The sequence below is a fragment of the Malus domestica genome, chromosome 16 (assembly GCF_042453785.1).
Source record: "Malus domestica chromosome 16, GDT2T_hap1".
NCBI classification, from domain to species: Eukaryota; Viridiplantae; Streptophyta; class Magnoliopsida; order Rosales; family Rosaceae; genus Malus; species Malus domestica.
The window spans coordinates 38,729,016-38,749,705 of record NC_091676.1 but is presented as its reverse complement, the minus strand read 5'-3'; the positions used below and the strand labels follow the sequence as shown (position 1 = coordinate 38,749,705).

The 20,690-nt window shown below is 38.3% G+C and overlaps 1 protein-coding gene, 4 non-coding genes and 1 pseudogene across 5 annotated transcripts; all 6 read left to right on the top strand.

Annotated features, from left to right (window-relative positions):
• Nucleotides 1-3,683: 3,683 nt before the first annotated feature.
• On the top strand, nucleotides 3,684-5,172 carry LOC114823111 (granule-bound starch synthase 1, chloroplastic/amyloplastic-like; annotated as a pseudogene).
• Nucleotides 5,173-16,076: 10,904 nt separating this feature from the next.
• LOC114823110 (pentatricopeptide repeat-containing protein At2g01860) lies at nucleotides 16,077-18,675 on the top strand. The gene is made up of 2 exons (XM_029098465.2): nucleotides 16,077-17,672; nucleotides 18,029-18,675. The coding sequence occupies exons 1-2, from the start codon at nucleotides 16,213-16,215 to the stop codon at nucleotides 18,129-18,131; spliced, it is 1,563 nt and encodes a 520-aa protein (XP_028954298.1). The 5' UTR covers nucleotides 16,077-16,212; the 3' UTR covers nucleotides 18,132-18,675.
• LOC114823114 (small nucleolar RNA snoR101) lies at nucleotides 18,400-18,462 on the top strand. The gene has a single exon (XR_003771235.1). It is a non-coding gene; the product is annotated as a small nucleolar RNA snoR101 (small nucleolar RNA).
• On the top strand, nucleotides 18,558-18,614 carry LOC114823115 (small nucleolar RNA snoR101). Its single transcript, XR_003770472.1, has one exon. It is a non-coding gene; the product is annotated as a small nucleolar RNA snoR101 (small nucleolar RNA).
• A 146-nt stretch (nucleotides 18,676-18,821) lies between the features above and the next one.
• On the top strand, nucleotides 18,822-18,884 carry LOC114823113 (small nucleolar RNA snoR101). Its single transcript, XR_003771234.1, has one exon. It is a non-coding gene; the product is annotated as a small nucleolar RNA snoR101 (small nucleolar RNA).
• Nucleotides 18,885-18,964: 80 nt separating this feature from the next.
• LOC114823112 (small nucleolar RNA snoR101) lies at nucleotides 18,965-19,027 on the top strand. Its single transcript, XR_003771233.1, has one exon. It is a non-coding gene; the product is annotated as a small nucleolar RNA snoR101 (small nucleolar RNA).
• Nucleotides 19,028-20,690: the final 1,663 nt, after the last annotated feature.

Here is a 20,690-nt window from a genome sequence, read left to right as displayed (position 1 = left end):
TCAAAGCATGCCTGAGCCAAGAAACCTACACGAGCTAAAAAGTCTACAAGGACGGCTTGCCTTTATCAGACGCTTCATCTCTAACCTTGCAGGGCGTTGTCAACCGTTCAGCAGACTCATGAAGAAGGATGTTCCGTTTGTATAGGACGAAGCATGCCACAATGCTTTTGAAAGCATAAAAAAGTATTTGTCAAGTCCACCTGTCTTGGGGGCGCCTGTGCCCGGGAAACCACTCATATTGTACATCGCTGCTCAGGAAAGTTCAGTTGGAGCACTCTTGGCGCAAGAGAATGAATCCCAGAAAGAATGAGCGCTTTACTATCTCAGTCGAACCCTCACCGGCGCCGAGTTGAACTACTCCCCAATAGAAAAGATGTGCCTTGCCTTGGTGTTCGCCATCCAAAAACTCAGGCATTACATGCATGCTTACACCATCCACTTGGTTGCAAAAGTTGACCCAGTCAAATACGTCATGTCCAAACCCGTCTTGATAGGGCGACTCGCTAAATGGGCGTTGCTTCTTAACCAATATGAGATCATCTACATCCCAGCTAAAGCCGTAAAGGGACAAGCGCTGGCAGACTTTCTTGCCGATCACCCAATCCCAGCTGATTGGAAAATCTCAGACGACTTGCCTGACGAGGAAGTGTTCTACATCGACATCTTCCCGACATGGACGATGTTCTTCGACGGATCTGCACGAGCAGACGGAGCGGGGGCAGGAGTAGTATTCATGTCGCCACAAAGGCATATATTACCTTATTCCTTTCAACTAAGCGAATTATGCTCTAACAATGTCGCTGAGTACCAAGCACTGATCATCGGACTCCAAATGGCGATCAATATGGGAATCACAGCCCTTGAGATATTTGGCGACTCCAAGCTCATAATCAATCAACTCTTAACTGAATATGAGGTGAAGAAAGATGATCTCATCCCATACTTTCGGCTGACAACTCAACTGCTACAAGAGTTTGAGACTGTGACACTAGAGCATGTGCCAAGAAAAGAAAATCAAATGGCAGACGCTCTTGCCAACCTAGCCTCAAGCATGACATTAGGAGAAGATGAAGCTGCAGACGTGCCAGTCTGCCAAAGATGGGTGATCCCCCTCGTCACTGAAATGCTACTAGATGATACAAATGTCATCTTAGTACTTCCAGTCGATGTTGAAGAGTGGAGACAACCGCTGATCGATTACTTAGAGCATGGAAAACTTCCAGATGATCCTAGACACCGCTCCGAAATACGTCGACGAGCACCTCGCTTCCTCTATTACAAAGAAACACTCTACCGACGCTCTTTCGAATGAGTACTTCTGAGATGCCTAGGTGAGGAAGAAGTTAATCAAGCCATGGAAAAAGCACACTCAGGCGTATGCGGGGCGCATCAATCTGGACCAAAGCTACATTTCCAGCTCAAAAGAATGGGCTACTACTGGCCAAGCATGGTGAAGGACTGCTTGGAATATGCCAAAAGGTGCCAAGCCTGCCAATTCCACGCAAACTTCATACACCAACCACCTGAGCCATTACACCCTACAGCTGCTTCATGGCCATTCGATGCATGGGGATTGGACGTCGTAGGACCAATTACTCCAAAATCATCTGCAGGAGAAGCTTACATCCTAGCTGCAACAGATTACTTCTCCAAATGGGCTGAAGCCATACCACTAAGGGAAGTAAAGAAGGAAACTGTCGTCCGTTTCATCAAGGAGCACATCATCCACCGATATGGGGTGCCTCGCTACATCATCACTGACAACGGAAAGCAATTCTCCAACCGACTCGTGGATGAGCTATGTGAGAAATACAAGTTCAAGCAGCATAAGTCTTCCATGTATCATGCCCCGGTCAACGGTCTTGCAGAAGCATTCAACAAAACATTGTGCAATCTCTTAAAGAAAGTGATCGGCCGAACAAAGAGAGACTGGCACGAAAGAATAAGCGAAGCACTTTGGGCATATCAGACGACACATAGGACTCCTACCCAAGCTACGCCTTATTCTCTTGTATATGGCGTGGAAGCTGTTCTACCGCTCGAAAGTCAAATCCCCTCACTGAGAATGGCTATGCAAGAAGGCTTGACTGAGAAGGAGAATGCAAAGTTGCGCCTTCAAGAGTTGGAAGCACTCGACGAAAGAAGGCTCGAAGCTCAACAACACTTAGAATGCTACCAAGCACGGCTATCCAAGGCATTCAACAAGAAGGTCCGCCCAAGGTCTTTCCAAACTGGAGATCTCGTCCTCGCATTGCGTAGGCCTATCATCACAACTCACAAGACGAAAAGCAAGTTCACATCAAAGTGGGATGGACCATACGTAATACAAGAGGTTTACACCAACGGCGCCTACTTAATCATGGCAGAAGACGGCTTGAAGATTGGCCCTATCAATGGAAGATTCTTGAAGCGCTACTACCCCTAAAAGGCCACAACCAAAGCTCCTGGCCCGCAAGAGCATAAACTGTGTACGGCAAAATCATCAGAAAAAAAAATGCATCTGAACTACGTTTTGACTTGATCTTTTCCTTGGAGGGGTACGTAGGCAGCTCGAACATTAAATTTCGAGTTCAGTCACATCAAAATAAAATATAAAAAAAATAAAAAAAAAACATATGTTTTATGTATTTAAAAAAAAAATATATATATATATATATATAAATAATAATAAAAAAATAAAAAAATAAAATAAAGATTTCTTTTACATACATATACATACATATATATATATATATATATATATATGTATGTATATCCATCAGCCCTCAAAAGGAGGCCACCCAGGCCCAAGCTCCACGCGTTTCCATCCAGGCCCAAGCTTCACACGTCTCCCTCCAGCTCTTCTCCACCGACAGAAAAAAAAAAGTCAAAACCCAGGCCTCTTTCCAATTTATTTGCCCAGAAGCCCAAAGACTGGCTGATGCCATAGGCCACGCAAGAGGCCCATTCTGCTTCTTAGTCCATCGGATCGTGCTGATGAACCTTAACACGCTGAATTCGTCAAGGTCAACCTAGCCACACTCTCTGATCTCACCCAGCTGTAGATCTAAACGACGCCGCTAGACACCGGCACCACCGAGGAGCTCCTCCGCCTCGTCCCCTGCGCCAAGGCCAAAGGCACCTTCCTCATCTCCGTCACCTCCGTTGACGGCAATGCCCTTGCCTCCCTCTGCGACATGAACGTGCATCTGCCAGTGGAGCGAGAACTCTGCCCCTTCGATTTGGCTCCGGTCACCTCCACCGCCATCCAAATGGTCTTCGACGACACCGTCGTGATCGCGCTCATGGGCGACAAAAGTCTCACCAAAGAACAATTTCCGCCATGGAAGACGGCTCCTCTGCCGCCACGGCATGGATAGATGGAATCATAAAGGACATCATCCACAGCTCCACCAACGTCCCCATCCCCCAGTTCATTCACAATGTTAGGGAGATTATCTTCCCTTGCAACCCCAGCCTCGCGACACTCCTCGGGTACAGACTCCGGTCCATATCCGACCCGCCACCTCCTTTCAGCCTTCTCTCCACCAAGGGCTCCAAAATCAGATGCCGGAATCGAAACAGTCGCGATGGCGATGCCTTCACCACACAACCACACAAAAAAAGAATCATCCATCTGCAGCTTGCTGTGAGGAGCTCAACTGCTTCTGTGGGAAGTAGAACATAATAGAATTACGAAGTTGATGGCAACTATCACTGCTTCAAGCTTTGCCTCCACAAGTTCTCATGTCAGCTATGGCGCTGTATCGTCCGGATCAAACCCGAAAACAGGATTTAAGAAAATGAGTTTTGGAAAAACAGACCCTGACTCACAATGGGTTGAGAGCTTTGAACTCGGTGGACGAGCTCCGAGTCAGAATCATAGCCAATTCAGCTGCAAGGCAAACGAGGGGCAAAACCGTCAACAGCACTAGGAAGACTTCAGGAGTCATTGTTTGTGGAAGTGGGATGAATTTAGTGTTTCTGGGAACTGAGGTTGGTCCATGGAGTAAAACTGGTGGACATGGTGATGTTCTTGGAGGCCTCCCACCGGCTATGGCTGCAAATGGGCATCGAGTGATGACGATTTCTCCGCGTTATGATCAGTACAAGTATGCATGGGATACAGAAGTCATAGTTGAGCTTAAAGTGGGAGATAAAACCGAAACAGTTCGATTTTTTTCACTGCTACAAACGAGGAGTTGATCGTGTTTTCGTGGATCAACCATTGTTTCTCGAAAGGGTATGGGGAAAACTGCATCCAAAATTTATGGTCCGGTCGCTGGAGTCGATTTCAAGGACAATCAATTTAGATTCAGCCTTCTATGACAGGCAGCTCTAGTGGCACCAAGATTTCTGAACCTTAACAGCAGCAAATATTTTTTCTAGACCATATGGGGAAGAAGTTGTTTTCATTGCCAACGATTGGCACACCGCCCTGCTTCCATGCTACCTGAAAGCCATATACAAGCCTAAAGGCATATACAAGACCGCCAAAGTAGCCTTTTGCATTCACAACATTGCTTACCAAGGCAGATTTGCTTTCGCTGACTTTGCACTTCTCAATCTGCCCAATGAATTCAAGAGCTCGTTTGATTTCATTGACGGGTATGACAAACCAGTAAAAGGGAGGAAAATTAACTGGATGAAAGCAGGAATCTTGGAATCAGACAAGGTCTTGACTGTTAGCCCATACAACGACAAAGAACTTCAATAAACCGCCGTCAAACGACTAGCCGGTAGCGAAGCTCAATGCCTTGCATTCTACCTCAAGCTCCAGCTGCTTCTGCACTTCCGCCATGGCTGCTGCCTTTGAATGAGATTGACAAAACCAAAGTTTGTCAACTCACACCCAAAGGCCTTCTCTCCGTCCGTGACAAACAACAACGAAGAACTTCAATAAACCGCCGTCAAACGACTAGCCGGTCATGAAGCCTCGACTGTAGCTCACCGTCCGTCGAGTTCCATCCCTACAAAGCACCATATATAAAGAAAAAAAAGAAAAAAAAAAAAAAAAAAAAGGGTTTTCAAATGGTGACCAGCCACCGAAAGCAAGGAAAAGAAGTGATTGACAGGCACCATCCAAAAGGAAATGATAAAAAAAGAAAAAAACAAGAAAGACAGGTCATGGTGTATGCTACTATTAGCAAGTATGAATAATTGAAAGGAAGAAAGCAGGGGGAAGACGACGAATTTTCGTCTAAAAATAGGGAGTAAAAGAATAGTGCATTAGTCACCATCTAAAAGGAAATGGATGTGTTAAGCACCATCTAAAAAAAATAGAAAAATAAATAAAAAAAAAGAGAAAAAAAAAATTTTAAAAAAAAAAAGAAAAAGAAGGAAGTAACGCATTTTAGTCAGATATACATTTTATTTGTATTTAGCACAGCATACTGAATAAAATAAAGCATGTCCATTGATATCTCCAAAAAAAAAATTACAAGTACGTTAAAAAAAAAAAAAAAAAAAAAAAAAAAGTCCAATCAAATTTACAGGAAGGGATCTTCAAGGATGATCAGGTGGCGCCTCATCACTCGGCGGAGCTCCAGAAAGACGAAGCACCAGAGATTGATTATCCGGAGCTTCAACACTTGGTGAAGCGCCAGAGGACGAAGGCAGAAGTTGCCGCTGGAGTAACGTCACAAACCTCTGATGATCACTCTGAATCCGAACTTCGAACTCCTGCAGTTGGTCAAGTTTCCTCTTCATGCTTGTTGAGTAATTAGTTGCGAGCATGTGCAACTCTTTATTCTCATGCCTAAGCACCCTGACCTCTTGCCGAAGACTGGCCACCTCAGCCATCAACGACTCAACCTGACGAGATCAAGCAAGAAGGCGTTGGCCCATGTTTGAAACTGAACCTGCACATCGGACGCTGTAGGCCAGAGAGTCCTGAACAGCCAGCTCGTCGGACCGCCTGGAAAGTATCCTAGTGTCTCTAGGAGTGAGAAGATTTCTGGCCACCACCGAAGCGGTTGTATCGTTCATCATCATAGAATCCCCAACTGTAAGAGGACCATTGGGAGATACGAAGGACGGCTGCCAAATGTTGTTTGAAGAAGATATGTCACTATCTTCCCCGACATTCAAGTTAAGACGACGGTCAGAAGGGCAAGACATTTTCGAATGTGTGAAGAAAAAGAAGAGGTCGGACAAATCAAGTTCTTAGAAGTGCAAGTAGGGAGCTTCTACAGGCGGAAAATTCAAGTGTGCTTTGGAATGTGATGTGTGCCTCTCTTTTAAAATCAGCACTCAACGGAGCTTCAGAAATTGAAGAGGCGAGTTCAGAAATCGAAGACGGAAGCTCAGAGATCGAAGAGACGTCTGCTTTCTCAAAAGCTGGGCTGCTCAGAAACCACGGGCCGATCTCAGATATCGAAGAGGCGCCAGTCTTTTTTTTCAGCCTCGTCAGCATCTATCACATGCACATTCAGCTTTGCGAAAATCATGGATAATTGGTCGAAGCGCCGATCTCAGATATCGAAGAGGCGCCAGTCTTTTTCAGCCTCGTCAGCACCTATCACATGCACACTCAGCTTTGCGAAAATCACGGATAATTTGTCGAAGCGCCGATCTCAGATATCGAAGAGGCGCCAGTCTTTTTCAGCCTCGTCAGCACCTGTCACATGCACACTTAGCTTTGCGGAAATTACGGGCAATTTGTCGAAGATTTCTGATGAAGAAGAAAGCGCGTGGAGCCATACTGATCAATCACTCAATGGTTGCCAACACGAGTGAAAGAATAGTACCTCTACAGGTATTAAAGAACTTCCTATAACTGTCCACCTTCACCGTCCATAGCAAGGCAGACCTGCAAAATGCCCAACCCTTCCTCATTTCCGAGAGTACACTCTCAGCAGAGCCTCTCGAAATACCCAGTTTTCTTCCTCTCCTGGAGTACCTCTGCAAACAAATGACACCAAAGCAAAAGTATCTCATATCACCAGGGTAGAAAGCAAGAGTATCTCATATCATGCTTTCTCCCTGTCCTTTCCTTTGTCCTTGTTCTTACCTGCAAAGAAAAGGATAAAGAAAGCAATATGTCGGAACCTCCACTCAAACTCCCGGCAAAGAACCGACTACCGGGAACCTTTGCCTAGTTGCTTACCTGGCCTTGCTCTTGAGTACTCGTCTTCAGTTGCTGATGTACTTCCGAAGAAGATGCCATATTTTCCTGAAGAACAGATAAGGCAAGTGAAAATGATACCTTGAAGCATGTGGAGACAACGTGTTGATTTCCTTCAAGATCAAGTCTCCCTTTCCTTGCACAATCAACTAACCCAGCAGAAGGAGTCTGAGTTGAATCCAAGAGCTCGAGAAGTTTCAACAAACATATTGGCGGCACCATCGTCGAAGAACAAAGCCTCGCTGTGCAACGCTGTCAAATCGCCACCACTTCTTCGAAATCAAGAGTATTTCATATCATGCTTTCTCCCTATCTTTTTCTTTGTCCTTGTTTTTACCTGCGGGACAAGGAGAAAGAAAGCAATCAGACAGCACTTGGTATCAAACTTCCGATCTAGAACCAACTGCTTGGAACCCTTCCCTGATTGCTTACCTAGCACTGCTATCGAAATACCCATTGTTTCAACATCTTATGCTTCTAGAGAAAATACCACATCTGCCTGAAGAACAGATAAGGCAAGGGAAAATGATACATTGAAGCATGTAGAGATAAGCACAACAAAACACGAGTCGATTCATCCGTTACTTCTTCAAAATCAAAAGTATCTCATATCATTAGGGTTTCAATCACTCTGGGTTTGGTGGACCTGTTTCGACCCTCAAATTCTTGGGTCGACCCGCTAGACGTTGTGAGCTACACGTGCCGATTTACCACCCTTGAATCAAATCCTTAAAGATTAAGTCACCAACTGGAAGAAGCGCCCATCACTCTTGAAGATCATACCGTTGACCAAACTGCTCAGGGTTCATATGAAAATGCTGCGAACTTCCTTGATCTTTCAAAGCATGCATGTCCTGAAACTGCTCGTGGTCATGTTTAAGTTCGAGATCAAGCCTTGACAGCCTTTAAAGAAATTACAAGTCTGATTCAAGATCAAGTGTCCATCACCCTTGAATCAAATCCAGCTCAAGATTAAGTCTGTGGAAAGTCCCTTGGAGGAAACCAGAAAACCCTCCAACCAAGTTCAAGAATAAGCTGTGGAAAGTCAACAATTGGAGGAAACCAGAAAATCCTCCAACCAGTTCAAGAATAAGCCTGTGGAAAGCCAACAATTGGAGGAAACCAGAAAATCCTCTGAACCAGTTCAAGATCAAAGCTGTGGAAAGTCAACAAGCGCAACAAAATACGTGCCGATTCACCCACTACCAAAGCGAAAGATCATCTACCACATGAAGCTCCTTGTGGTCCAATTTCAACCTTCAAGATCAAGCCTCAACGGCCTTTGAAGAAATTTCAAACAAAGTTCAAGATCAAGCCCCAACGGCCCTTGAAGAAATCACCAACCCAGTTCAAGATCAAGCCTCAACGGCCCTTGGATCAACCTCTGCAGTAAGGGACTTCAAAAACGCATCTTCTACACGTGACAAGCACATGTATACGACGCGCCTTGAAGTGGGGGCATTTGTAGACATCGAAATTTCGGTAAAATAAATGTTGATCAATAATTAAAATTTCAATGTTTATGTGTCACATAAATTTTACACATAGCATGTGACTAAACGAAAAATCAAAATAAATCGAAAAAGTCATCAAACAGGACACGTGTCAACACCTGGCAGAAATGATTTATTTCATCTAATTATTTAAATCCAAAAAAATCAAGTTTTGGAATTCTATAAATAGGAGGCCAAGGCATTCATTTTGGGGAGACCAATTCATAACCAATTCACCTCATACCACAACCTTGAAGCTTTGAAACTCAAAAGCTCCCAAGCAAATCCCGAAGGATCAAGAGAGCTCTCTTCGTTTCTTCGTCAAATCCTCATTCAAAATCAAGCCCCAACGGCCCTTGAAGAACTTCCGCTAATTCAAGATCAAGCCCCGAAGGCCCTTGAAGAAAGTGTCCATCGTTCATCATTCGTTCATCCCTAGATCAAGCCCTGACGGCCCTTTGGATCCACGACGTCAACAAATCTGCACAACTGTTTATCCCAAGATCAAGCCCCGACGGCCCTTTAGACCAACAACATCAAATCCACCCATTGCAAAGATAGAATCAGAGGCTAAATTTGTAGAAGAGATTGTAACCCCTAAATCATCAATACAAATATTATTTTGAACACGTGTTTCTTGTCTCGTTCATCGCAGGAATTTTCGTGTTTACAAAGATATCAGCTAATGTATTGTCATTACCTTTTATATGTTCAAAAATTGGTTTAAAACCATTTCCTGTAATTGAATCAACAAAATTAACCCATCTTCGGGCTGCCTGTTTATTAGCATGTATCTTGTTATAATGAGAAACTATATTTTGACAATCTGTTCTAATCATAAATACTTCATTATGTAAAAATAAAGAAAATGCTTCAAGTGAATTAATTATCCCTAAAATTTCTAAATCTGTTGATGGTAATCTTGACTGTACATCACTAAACTTTCATGAGGAATATCTACAAACTTGTTCGTCAGACTTTGGAGACTCCCTATGCCTTTTCTAGTATAGTATACCTGCCCATCCTAATGATGAAGCATCTGTTTCGACTATCTTGTAACTATCACCTAATGTAATGTTAATGGCTTAAGTTTAGTAATTTCTTCTTTTATTTTTTGAACTAATTTAATATCTTCACTATTAAAATATTTTTGTCCTGTTTTGCTAGTTTTACTATGTAATACTGCTATTTTTCTTCCTAAATCAGGGATAAAATTTCTTACATAATTTAACAATCCTAAAAATGCTTGTAACTGTTTCTTATCTTCTAATTTATCTGGAAATTCTAACACCTTTTTAGCTATATGATCTTGTAATTGGATTGTACCTGACTTGATATACATTCCTAAAAATTCTATATCTTGCTTTTCTAATGCTATTTTATTTTTGCTAATTACAATTCCATTATTGATAAATTCTTGTAAAACTATCTCTAAATGCTTCCTATGTTCATTTTTATTTTTACTATGTACTAAAATATCATCTACATAAACACTACAAAAATTATCATATTTCTTGAAAATTTGGTCCATCTTTCTTTGAAAGATCGATGGAGCATTTTTAAGTCCAAATGGCATAACAAGCCACTCAAAATGTCCTTCTGGACAAGTAAAGGCTGTCCATTCAATTGATTCTTCTGCTAATCTTATTTGCCAAAAACCTGATTTACAATCAAATTTGCTAAAATATTTACTCTCTTGAATTTTGTTTATAAGCTCATCCTTATTTGGTAATTTATAACTATCTTCGTATGTATTATCATTTAATCTCTTATAATTATAAACTATTCTAGCCTTACCTCTTTTTAATTCCGAATGTTTCCTTACAATAAATGCTGATGATCTATGTCTAGACTTAGATGGTCTAATTACTTTTAAATTTAACAACTCTTTTATTTGCTGCTCAAACTCTTGTTTATCTATTAGACTACAAGGCATATCAGCCGTCTTAATGGTTAAATCTGGGTTAATTATATCTAATTTTGCTAGTATTTTATTTTTGCTCCAATGTAACTGTGGGTCTTCTCCTATAATCCTAGTTTGTTCTGCTAATTGTAACAATTCTTCTAAATTCTTTGGTCTGTCTAACTATAATATTTCTATACAGGTTCCTTCTTCTAAAATCGGGTATTCATGTTCAAAAATGTCTTTATCAAACTCTTCTACGTTATTATGCTCATCATTTTCTTTTGAGTTTTCTAAATGATAACTATCTTGGCCACTAGTCTCTTCTATACTTATGTTTTTATATGCTTCTACAGTATTACTTTGATCAGTTATTGTAATGCCTTTTTTGAAAAATGTTATGTTAGGGTTCATAAATAAAAAACCTTGCAAACTTTTCAAAAATTTAATCCTAAAATAAATGGATATGATCCTACTGGTGAGACAAATGTTAATGGTAAATTAAATTGTTGTTTTTCTACTTTAATAAACTTATTATTTATACAATGTGTTAAGTAAACTGGTCTCTCATCAAATTGTGTTATTCTTACTGGTTTTGCTAATTTTTGTCTCTATTTTTCTGGTACTAATTCTTCTCTTATAACACTCTTTGTACTTCCTGTATCTATCATAGCTATGGTTTGTATCTTATGTTCTTTTGCTAATTCTATTTTGCAATTTATAGTAATTAAGGAACTACTATTTGGTTTTTCTATACTATGAACAATATTTCCTAATATTTCAGATTCTGCTGAATTAACTTCTAATAACCTATTACTATAACATTTTTCACATAATATTGAGTATGTATTGTAGTATTTATTTGCACCTAATTTATTACACTTATGACATTTTTCTGGCCAACCTAAATTAATGTATTTATATTCTTCTTCATGCTGTTCTTCTATGAATGCACACATATATTCTTCTAGATCACTATTTGTGCTACTTGAATCTTCCGAATCTGTATCTATCATGTTAATACTCTCTATACTATAAATACTCTCATTATCACTTAAATTATCTAAACTGTATATTGACTGAATATCCTCATCTTCTTCTAACTTAAACAACTCCATCAAATGTACTTTTTCTTTCGACTGTTTACCTAATTTTGGACATTTAGGTCTAATATGTCCAGCTTCTCCACATGAATAACATTTACAACTACTCTTATCTTTTGGTGCTTTATATTTCCTAATCTAAGGTCTGCCCCTTCTTTTTCTAAATTGTTTTGGACTATATTTTCTCTTCCTATATGTTCTTGAAGGTCTTATACTGAAATTCTTATGTTGTTTGTAGGGTTTATATGACTTATATTTCTTTTTGTATATTTTCTTATGCTTATTTTTCTTATGGCAACCATACTGTTGTGGTAAATCTATATTTTTACAACTCATGTAAAATTGCTTCCTGATTTGTCTCTTAGCCTTTATTTGACTATACTCTTGTCTAAGTATATCATATATATGTTGAATTCTAGGTCCTATAGCAATATCATTTTTCTTCGAATGCTTTTGTCATTCATTCCAAATCTTTTCACCTATTGGTCCTTTTATTTTTGTCATATAAGTATCTAATAAATTAATATCACTAATTCTATCTGTTCTTCCTAAATATTTAAAGAAATCTATGGTATACTCAGCTATATACTGTAAATCGCAAATTTGTAATTGTTCTAAATTTCTGATTGCTCTTATTTGTTCTTGTTCACTTCTGCCATCTAACCTATTATGATTTAAAAACTCTTGTTTAATCAAAGTAACAAAACCATCAATATTAAAATGTGTTTTAGCTGCCTGATGTTGTTCTAGATTTTGAACTTTCCATGACTGGAAATAATCAAAAACTAAACCATCCAAAGTATGTTCAAAGTAATCTAACATGTTTTGTGAATTACTAAAATCTAACATTAATGCTGCATGTATGTAGCCTTTTTCCCATCTCTCAATCGTTCTTTCCCAATCTTGTGGATCTACATTATCTAAATTTAATATATTACCAGCTATATTAATTTGTTCTAACCCTCTCAAATATGGAATCCTATTTTTTCTAGGTTTTATCATACTTTCTTCCATATAGTCTACTTTTGCTTTTTCATTATATTGTTCATTTGTTGGTCTTAAAAATTGTTGATCGGTTCTGCTTGCGTGTCCTGGATTTTCTACGCCTGATGTACTACTTTCTTCTGCTGGATTACATTCTGCTTTCAATTCTAATAAATTATTATATTCTTTTGATACTAAAATGTGTTCTACTCCTATTTCTAAGATTATAATTTTCATTTCTTTGTCTGAAATTTTATGTAGTCCTAAATCATATGTCTTATATTTTTCCAAATATTGTTCTTCATCTAAATGATCAATATCTTCTATAAGTTTATCTACAATATAGTCAAAATTTTGTTCAACCAAATTAATATCTAAATTATCAAAAGCCATATGTATACTTTCATTTTCAATTTAACTCTCATCCTCTTCTATTTTTTCTAGTTGCTTATAATTACTAAACATAATTGTTGCTTGACCTGTACTAGTTTCATATATTTGTACTTTATCTGGTTGTCTATTTGGTGTTACTTGTAAATTAGGCAATGTCCATTGAGTTCCTTCTAAAAGGCTATTATCTACGGGTTTTGCTTCTATCATATTTACATATTTACTGCCAAATGTTTGAACTAAATTTTGAAAATCTAAATTAAACTTATGATTATATCTATCAGACACTTTACCTATATACATTAGGCTAATACACAAATTTTTATACTCTCCTTTCATATTATAATTTTTTGTTCTTATGCTCACTTTAATATATTTACTAAATTCATTAATCGTCATAACATAATTTGGAATACAACCTATAACTGCTAAGTTTGAACTTAAGTCTACTTCAGCTGTTGCTATTGCTGTTTGTTGGTGATTATCCCATCTATCATCATATATGTATACTAAAGCTTTTGTACCTACTTGTGCTCTGGTTAATCCTGCTATTCCAATTAATATTGTTCCTATATGAATCTGACTAAAATGTGATTTTCTCAAATGAGTAACTGTTTCTTTACTAATTAGATTAAGTGTGACTTCTTTATCAATACAGCTAACTTCATGTTGACTGATGCTGCTTACAATTCTACTTCTGTTTTCAAATAAACCTAATTGATACAAGTTATATTTATTTTTCTGTGTTCTCTCAAAACCTCTTCGAATGAATTCTTGTGCTTCTTCTTCATTTGGATAAATATCTTCTGCTCTAACTATTTCTTTTCCTTTTTTCCTAAAGAGTTCCATTTTCTATTATCAAAAGGATTTAGCTTAGGTCTTCTATTATTATTTGCACTCAAAGTTAAATTTTCTAATTTATCTAGCAAAGATGGTGGAAGTGATGAAGATGCGTTATGTAGAACTTGGTTTATTTCTGCTATTTGTTCTTCAACTTGATCTAATTTTTCAGCTAAACTTAAAACTAATTGGATAATCAAATTATTTTGTCTAATGGGAATATTACTACTGGATACTTGTGTTGAAAAATCTGTTAATCCTACTGGTTCTTTATCTAATTTACTAATTTATTTCAAAGCTTGAATATATTTTTTGCTAGTTCTAGAATCTGTCATTAAACTAATAACTTATCTATTTTATTATGCAACTTATCTACTTGTTCACTTAACTCTTTTTGTACTAATTGAATTTTTTGAACTTCTGATTTTAGCTGTTCAACTATTTCTAATGATCTAAGTTCTACTTGCTTCGGCTTACTATCTATAAGATCAACAAGCTCTTTTATCTCTCTTTTGCTAGGAAACCTTTGAATATTTCTATTATTATCTTCTAACTGAGATGTAATATAGTCTAAATTTTGTCTAATTATTTATATGAAGTTTTTCTAGAAATGTTCTAACAACTGATTTAACAAATGATTATGCTTATTATTTTCTAATTTTATATTTTCTGCTTGACTAATAATAAGATCTACAATAGTATTGGCTTGTGAATTTTCTTCACTGTGCAAAATATGATTATGCTTTCTTGATGGAAAATAACAAACTAAACTATTTTGGTCTAAAGTTATTTTTCTTTTTTGAGGTTCACTAATTTCTAAATTAAGATAATCTATCATAAACTATAGTCTACCTTTCTCTAGGGTTACGGCTAACTGGTTTCTTAAAAACTCTTTTTCTTCTCTCAGTGTCTCTAAAACTTGATCTGTTATTCTTTTTGCTTCTAAAACTTTATGCTGCAATTATGTGTTATTATATTTACGAATAAATGAAGAATGTTCAAGATATCCAAGATAAAACTTTTGCTTCTTCAAAGTACTAATAATTCTTTTGGATATATATGCTAATCTTCTCTTTATGCTAGTTATAGTTGGATGTCTGAGACAATAAATACCTGGTAATTGTGGTTGACAGGGTCTACAGGGACAATAATATCTGTTGTTCATATACAATAAACAAATATGATATCAGTTGTATCTACGACTTCTATCCTCAAGGTACTTTACTATTATAATTATATTATTAAAATGTTAAATTAGGCTCTGATACCAAATTCGCAACGCATGCTCGGTTAAATAGTCAGATGACCATTATAACAACTAGACATAGAACCTTGCACATGGAACTCGACATGTTTTAGCATGACAGCCACTCACAGTACAAGTATAAGGCCTTAACGGCTGAACTCAGAGGTACGAAGAACTCAGAGGTACCTGGTTGATGTCCAGTTATTTGTATGGCAAACATTCAACTATAACAGAGTGCTCGAACAAAGTATGATCGTCGGTTTAACAGGTTAATAATATAACAACAATAGTGTTTCCTGTTTTGGACTAGAAGTCTAATTAAACAAACACACTAAAGAAGGAAAAGAAAACTTACTTAAGACTTGGAGATTGCTTGAATATGTACACTTGAACTTTTATTGATATATGGAATGTTTACAGAGATGGTTGTTTACAAGAAAGTGATTACAAAAAAGTGTTTACAAGGATGCTATGAAGGCTACGAATGCTTGAGTGTATGAAGTGAGTATGATGTTTTCAGATGTTGAGAAAACGTGTTCTGTATGGGAGGAAAGACTCCCTTATATACAAAATCTAATTCTTCAAAGACAAAATAACATTTCATCTATTTACAATTTTCTGAATAGTGACAGCACACTGTTTCTGAAAACTGTCAGCACTGTCTCTGAAAGCTGGCTATCTTGTCTTTGCTTGAATGTCATGTGAATTTATGTTGTCTTGGTTGCTGCAGTGTTTGCCATATTTTCTTTTGCATGTGAATCTGTATTGTCTTGGTTGTTGCATGTTTGCCACATATTCTTTTGCATGCAAATGTTTTCTGAAAATGTCAATCTCATTTTTCTTCTTTTGGATGTATCCACTTGAACTTTGCAGAAAACTGACCCAATCTTGTACATATGTGTGAAGGGTAGGATTGGTATTTTTGAAAAAATCTGTTCTTATGATTGAAAGTAAAGTTTTGAGGGTGTTTTGGTTAGTTTTCCAAAGTTTTTTAGGGGTTTTGGTTAGTTTTCCATTAAATTAAGGGCCAACCTTTATATTTCCTTTATATCCGTACGAATAAGGCTCTCTGTACGAGCATTGCGTCTATTTTCTCTCTACATGGCTAGTGCAGACCAAGTGTTCGAGGAAATGTCACTTCTGTAATCATGGGTCATAGTTTTCATTCAATGGATTCTCTATTGTCCGCTACAATTCCCTTTTTGTTCCCTCAAAGTTTTGCAAGAAATGGCCGCCGGCTGGTTACAGTGGCGCAGCGTTCTAACACTAGGACACGACTTCCCAAGAACCTTCGCTACCCGCGGCGCACCAAGCTTCCTCCGGACCTCCTTGGAATCGACCCCTTCTTGAACAACACAAGCACTTCCACAGAACCTTCATCTCGAACAGAAGAATTCGAGGCAGCAGCAGCAGATGAAGAAGGTAAAGAAGATGGCGTCATTGCGTGGGAATCAGATGAGATCGAAGCTATTTCATCCCTTTTCCAAGGGAGAATACCCCAGAAGCCCGGAATGCTGAATCGACAGAGGCCTTTCCCGCTCCCACTTCCTCACAAGCTTCGACCTTTGGGACTTCCCACGCCCAAGAAACATGTTAAGGTGCCGCCCGTATGCGACCAAGTCTACAAAAACCCTAATGCGCTTGTTGGGTTAGCAAGGGAAATCAGAAGCCTTGGAGCAGACGAAGACGCGGGACGAGTTCTGAACAATTGGATTCAGTGTCTTAGAAAAGGCTCTCTTTCCATGACAATTAGGGAATTGGGTCACATGGGTCTCCCTGAGAGAGCTCTGCAGACCTTCTCTTGGGCTCAGAAACAGCCTCAACTCTTCCCCGATGACCGCCTTTTGGCTTCAACGGTTGAGGTCCTGGCAAGGCACCACGAGCTTAAACTGCCTTTCAATTTGGACAAGTTTGCTAGTTTGGCAAGTCGTGGAGTGATTGAGGCAATGGCGAGAGGGTTCATTAAAGGAGGAAGCTTGCATCTAGCTTGGAAGCTTGTATTGGTAGCTAAGAATAGTGGAAGAAAGTTGGATCCGGGCTTATATGCTAAGCTGATACTCAAGCTTGGGAAGAACCCCGATAAGCACAGGCTTGTAATGACCTTACTCGACGAGCTTGGAGAAAGGGAAGACATGAATTTAAGTCAGCAGGATTGTACTGCTATTATGAAAGTGTGCATTAGGCTTGGGAAATTTGAAGTTGTGGAGAGTGTTTATGACTGGTTTAGACAATCTGGGCATGATCCAAGTGTCGTTATGTACACAACTCTGATTCATAGTCGCTATTCGCAGAAGAAATACAGGGAGGCTCTAGCTTTGGTTTGGGAAATGGAGGCTTCAAATTGTCTCTTTGATTTTCCAGCTTATCGTGTGGCAGTAAAGCTTTTTGTTGCCCTGAATGATCATCCAAGGGCAGTAAGATATTTCTCAAAGCTTAAGGAAGCAGGTTTCTCTCCAACATATGATGTATATTTAGACATGATTAAAATTTACGTGGTTTCTGGGAGGCTGGCTAAGTGCAGGGATGTATTCAAGGAGGTAGAAATAGCAGGATTGAAGTTAGATAAAGAAACAATGTCTCAGTTGTTGCAATTAGAAAGAGAAAAAAGGTTAGGTTTTTGAAATTCCAACTTTCATGTTGTAACTTGTAACTTGTAATTGCTAATTAGTGATGCTCTCATGTGGAGTAGAAGTTATTTCTGCCCATGTTAATTGGTTTTTGGAGTATGTGTACTTCCGTTATCTTCTATATATTGTAAAGTTTCATAGAGCCATCAGGGACATCGATTTGTTGGCATTCATATGTGTTCTCATATTTCCGTTCTTAATAATTATATCTAATGGAAGTGATAATGTTTTTGCATTAGATAATGAAATGACCACTCTATCACATCATAGATTTCTCTCAGTTATTGCAGATAATTGCTTTCTGCAGTATTTATTTCCTCTTTTTGTGTGGTAACAGTGAATGCTATCCAAAGCCGGAACTCCAATCCCGTCTCCCACGTTTGCCTCCCTCGCAATCAAAACAGAAGGATATCTTGTTTGAGTTTAACTACAATATCTAAAACTCTTGAAAAGGTCCAACTGGCATCTGTCTGGTTACTTTTATTTTATATTCTAATTTTCTTTTGGGGTTTACATGGCTGTCCTTTTTTGAACTTCTGTAAATTAATTTTGAATTCAGCATGTCTTATTCTACAAGTATGACCTACTATAGGTGTAACTCCTGCTCCATATAGATTCATAATGCTGTGATATTCTGTCTTTTTTTCTTCTTTTTTTTTTAAATTTTAAAATTTTTATTAATATTGGTGCAATGATGGTGCAGATGATGGTGTACACTTAATCTCTGAACTTTAGGTGAGTTCAGTTGTTGACAAGATATTAACTAAATCTTTATTTCTTGTACATCTCTTCCAAACCTTCCTCTATGGGATCATGAGTGTGTATTTGTGTGTGCTCGTGTGGGTATATGTGTTCATGCAGCCGACGGTATACACCTGATCCCTGAACTTAAGTTTTATTGTTGACAAGTTATTAACTTTGCTCTATTCTTCACTTCTGTTAATAACAATCCTCTGTGTGAGAATAAATGCTTATTTTCGATAACGTGCATTGGTGTGTGTGATGGTTTACTTTTATCTCTAAACTTCAGCCTTCAGGTAACTTCAAAGTGTTGACTAGTTAGTAACTGATGCTCTATGTTTGCAAATGAGTACGTATTTCTGCATGCATATGTGTGTGGTGTACATGATGTTTTACTCTTGATCTCTGAACTTCTGGTAAGTTTAATTGTTGACAAGCTATTTACCGATCCTCAATTTTTTTGTACATATGCTACATTCCTTTGTGTGAGCATGAGTGTGTATTTGTGCTTGTGTGTGCTAGGGCAGATGATGGTTCACACTTGATCTCTGAACTTTATGAAAGTTCAATTGTTGACAAGTTATTAGCTGATGCTCTATCCTTTGCACATCTGTTCATAATAATTATATGTGTGATCTGTGCGTGTTTGCACCAGTGAGTGTTAGTTCAGATGATGCTACTATTACGCCTTTATCTTTTATAGCATTGCTGCTATTATTCATTTGTTAACATCAAAGGTGAACGCTGGCTCATCTCATTCTTCATAATTCTCCACTTTGTGGCCTTTGCAACCACCATTTTTATCATTATTCTTGATTTCATTTTTCTTTTATCTGCGTTTAACCTTTTAAGTGAGGTGAGTTTGAGTCGTGAGCTTGTGTGAGTTTAGTGGGTTCTCACTGTTTATTTGATTGTTGAAGATGTAGGAAATCAGGGAAGGGAGTTTCAAAATTTACCCTTTCCACTATGTTGAGAGGGGGAGAAAGGGTAAAAGATGGTTTTGGCTGCTGTTATTTTAAAATTTTGGGTTTAATTAATGAGTCTTCCAACAATTTTTGTTGTTGTTGAGTTGGGTATTCTTTGGTTCTTTCTTTTTGTTTTTTTTTCCCAGTGCATCCCTTTTGTACTTCCTCTGCAATTTTAAGATCATCAAGAGCTAGATACGATTGTATCATTGCTTATTAGAACCTGTACAAGGACCACCCTTGGGTTTTTAATTCTACTCTCAACTTTATGTCTTCTAATAGTGGAGATCACTACAGATTCTGTTGCAGACAATTTTCTTACCGGTATTGTGTTCGGCTGAGCTTCTGTGACTTTTGTTGCGTTAAGCTCTTAGTATTTGGAGAGACATTGATAACGAAGAAGCACTGGCATAATTAACGCTTATTTTAATCTCAGCCAACCACTGGGTTCATCCTACACTTAGTCACGTGCAGGTGAGTGCTTGGTTTGGGTACTGAAGAATTCATGTTGTTTTTCTGTAATCTATACTAGTTCATAACCATTGTTTTAGCTTGTGCCTTAGACCCTTGGTCAATTTTCTGACAATAGAACTGGATACTGACTAAAAGAAGGTAGATGTGAGCAAGAGAAGAATATGATAAAAGGGACAGGGGGATTGGGATGATTTATTGATTGAGACATTTATGCATAAAAAGTATGGGACAAAGAGTTCTTTCAACTGCTGTTTATGATAACATAGTGAGAGAACTGTGGGAAAAAAATATTGGAGAGCCACTTGAAAGATCAGATGAAAGCTCTCTAACATAATTTTAATGTGTTACAATCTCTTCAAGGGTATGAATGATGCTATATGAAGCCTTAACCTGATGCATGAAACGCCCTAATAAGGGCAGATTATTTTATTATGGAATGTGCATCAGGCTTGAGGTGAAGTTGTAGAGTGTTTCTGACTGGTTTACACAATCTGGGCATGATTCACATGTCATCATATACAAAACTCTGTGACTTTCCAGCCTATGGCGTGGCAGTAAAGCTTTGTCATTGCTCAAATGATCTCCCAAGGAGGCAAGATTCTCTGTAGTTGGGATTGATTAAAGTTTACATGGTTTTTGGGAGCCTGGAAAAAGAGTACTAGTGCATGCAAGGAGGTCGATATCGCAGGACTGAAGCTAGATGAAGAAACAAAGTCTCAGTTGTTGCAATTAGAGGAAGAAAAAGGTTAGGCTTTTAAAATTCCAGCTTGCCTGTTGTAATTTGCAATTATTTATGACTGATGCTCTCATATAGAATAA